Source organism: Arachis ipaensis, chromosome B08 (assembly GCF_000816755.2).
Source record: "Arachis ipaensis cultivar K30076 chromosome B08, Araip1.1, whole genome shotgun sequence".
Taxonomy (NCBI): Eukaryota; Viridiplantae; Streptophyta; class Magnoliopsida; order Fabales; family Fabaceae; genus Arachis; species Arachis ipaensis.
The window spans coordinates 128,995,908-128,997,414 of NC_029792.2; the positions used below are offsets into that span (position 1 = coordinate 128,995,908).

A 1,507-nucleotide genomic window follows, 5' to 3' on the forward strand; every position below is an offset into this window, starting at 1 on the left:
AAAATATTTTGGCTTTTTAACCAATATTGATTTTGAATTAATATTCTATGAATAGAATAATATTTTTAGGAGATATAAAAATTTTCATATATTTTTTATCAGTTATATTTAATTGAAAAATTTTTAATTATATAGTTTAAACATTGGTAAATTATTTTTCTTGATTTAAGTACAAGATTCTAACAATCATTCAAAAAGAATTTGCAAGTTCCTACAAAATTTCACAACCTACTTATGTAGAGTATATTTTCAAACTTTTAATACATCATATCATATCAGGTAATATTACAATAATAAATGCGCAAGTAAAGAAAAAAAGATACAACTATCTTAAATTTTAGAATTTTCAGTAAAAATTCCATAATACCCCTTAATTCATTCACTTATTACATAACATTACATGCATCTGGATTTTCATCATTGAACATCTGAGGAGGATAGTTTTGATAATAAAGAGGGTGTGCATTATTAAGAAGAGAAAGAGGTGGAGGTGGAGGTGGTGGAAAATTATAATTGTAGGCATATGCATACAACTCCATGCCATGTCTTGGTGGGTAATAGTAATGTTCATTTTTAGTCAAACTAATAGTCTCTTTTTCTTTATTATTATTATTATTATTATTATTATTATCCTCCTTTTTTTCTTTCTCTTCTTGTTTTATTTCTTCTTCAGCTACTTTCTCTTCTTTTTTATTCTTCTTTTCTTCTTCTTTCTTGTTATTTTCAGTGCTACCAACTTGTTCTTGTTGTGACTTTTCTTCTTCTGAATTTGTTGGTTTTTCTTCTTGAATCTTTGATGTTTCCTGTGGTTCTACTCTTATTATCACTGCATGTCTTGCTGTTCTCTTGTATACGTAGTCAACAAGCTTCGAAGCTTCCATGGCGCCTTTTACACTGACTAATGAATTCTTTAGATCTGCTTCAGCTGATTCCACCCCTTCATTATCAATAATAAATTAATCAATAATGAAAAACACTCGCTTATAGTATTACTTATTTAAATAATTAAATTTACATAATAAAACAGATTAAGTATTTGCATGATTCAAGAAAATAATAATTTAAGAAAAAAGATTGAAAGAAAGGTAAGTGACATAGGACATACATACCCTTCATTTTGAGTATTCGTCGCTTGATTTCTTGTGAACAGGCTTCGCAGTGCATGTGAACTTTCAGAACAACAGTTATAATCTGTGCATATGTGAAAAGAAAAAAAAAATTCAAAATTAATGTAAACAAAAGGAGAGAAATTTAAAATTAATAATTAATGAACCTCTTGTTTCTTTTGCTCGGTCTTCTCTTCTTCTATTGGTGATTTTTTCTCATCCTCTGATGAAGACTGTTTTGGAATTGGAGACAGAAGTTCCACCTTTCTATGACTCTTTTTCTGCACTCTCTCCACAATCTTAAGTGGATCTGCTATTTCTCCCTTCACCACTGCTTTCTGAGACTTAGTATCTGTTATCACTGTTTCTATCCCTAAAAATAGAGTGGTATAACCAAAATC

The 1,507-nt window shown here is 28.7% G+C and overlaps 1 protein-coding gene across 2 annotated transcripts in view; it reads right to left on the reverse strand.

The window, feature by feature from the left end:
• LOC107614374 (heavy metal-associated isoprenylated plant protein 7) overlaps positions 249–1,507 on the reverse strand; it is a 2,083-nt gene continuing 824 nt past the window's right edge. The window contains exons 3-6 of one of the 2 annotated variants that reach the window (XM_021110201.1): positions 1,274–1,479; positions 1,110–1,191; positions 387–937; positions 249–345 (exon numbers count right to left, since the gene is read on the reverse strand). In XM_021110201.1, coding sequence (XP_020965860.1) covers positions 387–937; positions 1,110–1,191; positions 1,274–1,479 — 839 coding nt within the window. In that variant the 3' untranslated portion in view covers positions 249–345. Of the gene's footprint in view, positions 938–1,109; positions 1,192–1,273 lie in introns of both variants that reach the window. The other variant, XM_021110202.1, reaches the window with a different exon arrangement.